General features: G+C 40.0%; 1 protein-coding gene across 1 annotated transcript; it reads left to right on the top strand.

The window, feature by feature from the left end:
- Positions 1-1217: 1217 nt before the first annotated feature.
- On the top strand, positions 1218-2618 carry FDP41_001430 (uncharacterized protein; the record flags this gene model as incomplete). Its single annotated transcript, XM_044704514.1, has 2 exons — positions 1218-2279; positions 2325-2618. 2 exons carry the CDS (start codon positions 1218-1220, stop codon positions 2616-2618), a joined length of 1356 nt encoding a protein of 451 aa, XP_044564279.1.
- Between the last annotated feature and the right edge of the window lie 632 nt (positions 2619-3250).

The raw sequence follows: 3250 nt of genomic DNA, 5'->3' as shown, positions 1-3250 counted from the left end.
CCAAACCCAAACCCAAACCCAAACCCAAACCCAAACCCAAACCCAAACCCAAACCCAAACCCAAACCCAAACCCAAACCCAAACCCAAACCCAAACCCAAACCCAAACCCAAACCCAAAAACCCAAACCCAAACCCAAACCCAAACCCAAACCCAAACCCAAACCCAAACCCAAACCCAAACCCAAACCCAAACCCAAACCCAAACCCAAACCCAAACCCAAACCCAAACCCAAACCCAAACCCAAACCCAAACCCAAACCCAAACCCAAACCCAAACCCAAACCCAAACCCAAACCCAAACCCAAACCCAAACCCAAACCCAAACCCAAACCCAAACCCAAACCCAAACCCAAACCCAAACCCAAACCCAAACCCAAACCCAAACCCAAACCCAAACCCAAACCCAAACCCAAACCCAAACCCAAACCCAAACCCAAACCCAAACCCAAACCCAAAAACCCAAACCCAAACCCAAACCCAAACCCAAACCCAAACCCAAACCCAAACCCAAACCCAAACCCAAACCCAAACCCAAACCCAAACCCAAACCCAAACCCAAACCCAAACCCAAACCCAAACCCAAACCCAAACCCAAACCCAAACCCAAACCCAAACCCAAACCCAAAACCCAAACCCAAACCCAAACCCAAACCCAAACCCAAACCCAAACCCAAACCCAAACCCAAACCCAAACCCAAACCCAAACCCAAACCCAAACCCAAACCCAAAACCCAAACCCAAACCCAAACCCAAACCCAAACCCAAACCCAAACCCAAACCCAAACCCAAACCCAAACCCAAACCCAAACCCAAACCCAAACCCAAACCCAAACCCAAAGCAAAACCCAAACCCAAACCCAAAACCCAAACCCAAACCCAAACCCAAACCCAAACCCAAACCCAAACCCAAACCCAAACCCAAACCCAAACCCAAACCCAAACCCAAACCCAAACCCAAACCCAAACCCAAACCCAAACCCAAACCCAAACCCAAACCCAAACCCAAACCCAAACCCAAACCCAAACCCAAACCCAAACCCAAACCCAAAACCCAAACCCAAACCCAAACCCAAACCCAAACCCAAACCCAAAACCCAAACCCAAACCCAAACCCAAACCCAAACCCAACCCAACCCTTATTGGGCAAACTTTGAATTTAATTCTGGGAGAAATTTCCAATCCAATTACAAATGTAAACTCAGATTGTTCCTTTAAGATGGAATGCGTAAAAACGATGAACATATTGGTGAAAGAATTTGGAAAAAGTTTACAAGACGCTGTTATTCACGTGTTGCAATCTACTTGTACTTCCTTGAGTAGTGAATATGAAATTTATTTTAAACATGCAATCCTTTCACCAAATGAAAGTGGAATTGCGACAAGCCAGATTGCTGAAAGGTTTGACACCGAAGGAGAAAGCATCAACTTTACAACAGTTATTTGCCAGCAAATCGAGTTGTTGGCTACTATTGTATGCAGTCGTCAACTTTCCAAGATACTGTCATCCAACAAAAATAATTTGGCTCAATTAACTTATTTACTTTTAGGATATTGCCAATTACCTCAGCATTTGATGGAGTTATGGGAAGACAATCCTGAACAATTTGTATCGGAAGAAGATAATCAATTCTCTAGTTATAGCATTCGAACATCATGTCTGAAATTGCTTGAGGATTTTAATGAGACCTATGACACTCTAGGCATTGAGAGTTTGTTAGATGCTTACAACAAGAGAATGCAAGAGTCTCAATCTTTATATATTCAAAACCCTAACAGTAGTACCTGGTGGAAGTTGAGAGAAGCTTCTCTAATGACTATTTCTAGCTTTACTGAGTTTAGAGATCACATAGAAGACAATCCAAAAGTTTTTGACCTCGTTTCTTTGATTTCTCAACTACTTGATAACGACTTGAATGTTTCCTCAGAGCATTTACCATTTTTGAAATCCAGAGCTATTCAATGCTCAAGCTACTTTTTGAATCAAATTTCAAATCCAAAATTGTTCACGGTCAATTTGGATATGATCAAGCAATTATTTATTACTTATGTGAACCATATGGCAGAGAATCAGCCTATACCAATTAGATTGTACTCATGTCAAGCTACAGCTCGAGTTTTTTGTTTAGAAAAACCTCTATTAGATTCTTTGCTATCATCATTTGGAGCAAGTAGAGACGAACTTTTACATGGCATTTTGGCAAGCATGTGCAAACTAGTGAATGATATTGGAGAAGAGCCCATGTACATTCCATTGGAAAGCATTGCTGTTTTTGTTAATGTAAGTCAATAATTTGTGTTGTTGATAATTTTAACTTGGTTTTAGTTTCTTCCACAAGTTGTTATTCCTCACAGTGAGACCGTTATTTCTATTATGCTAACCCAGCTAAGCAAATTTTCGAACGACAGAACTATTGCAAGCGATATTATCAACGTTTTTGATAAATTGGCAGAAATTCCAGAAACGGAAGCCCAACTTGTCAACAATGTAATTCCCAAAATTTCTCAAATATTCATTAGCTCTGCAACTGCAACAGCTCCAGATTTTATTGAGAATTTGCTTGACCTTTCTCACACAATTATTGTACATGCTAAAAAGAGGATATGCTTACCGTGTTAAACACTCTATACCCTAGTTTGATGAATTTGGGATTTTCTAATGAGGAGCCATCATGGATTCAAAAGATCACTGAGTGTCTTAGATCTATTGTTCATGTTGGAGAGGAAATGATTGTGCAACATCGATTTATAAGCCAACAACATCAAGTATCTTCATTCCAGTTCTTATTAGAGTATATAGCTAGATTACTTCAACCAAATTTCAGTGATTCAGCAGCTTTTGGAGTCGGAGAACTTGTGACTGAAATTTTTGCCAAACTAAGCACTGCTCTCAATATAGATATTATTGGACAAATCATCAAAGCTTGTGTGCTTAAGCTTTCAATTTCAAATGATTTACTATTTATTCAATCAATAGTGTTTATTTTTGCAAAACTCTTCCACCACCAAGACGTTGTAAAGATGTTTTCCTTACTTGAATCTATTTCAAACTTAAAGGACTATGCGAATGGGTTGACTTGTGTGTTAAGCAAGTGGGCACATAATCAACAATTCTTTTTTTGGCCTTTACAAATTAAAGGTCACGTCCACTGCTCTTGCAAAGGTTTTACAAACAGGAGATCCTCGTTTAGCAAGTGTGAATGTTTTAATGGAGGTGAAAGAACCAACCACTGGATATCGAACAAGATCCAA

This window comes from Naegleria fowleri (genome assembly GCF_008403515.1).
Source record: "Naegleria fowleri strain ATCC 30894 chromosome Unknown tig24, whole genome shotgun sequence".
Classification (NCBI taxonomy): domain Eukaryota; phylum Heterolobosea; class Eutetramitea; order Acrasida; family Naegleriidae; genus Naegleria; species Naegleria fowleri.
This window is presented reverse-complemented; position numbering and strand designations above follow the sequence as displayed.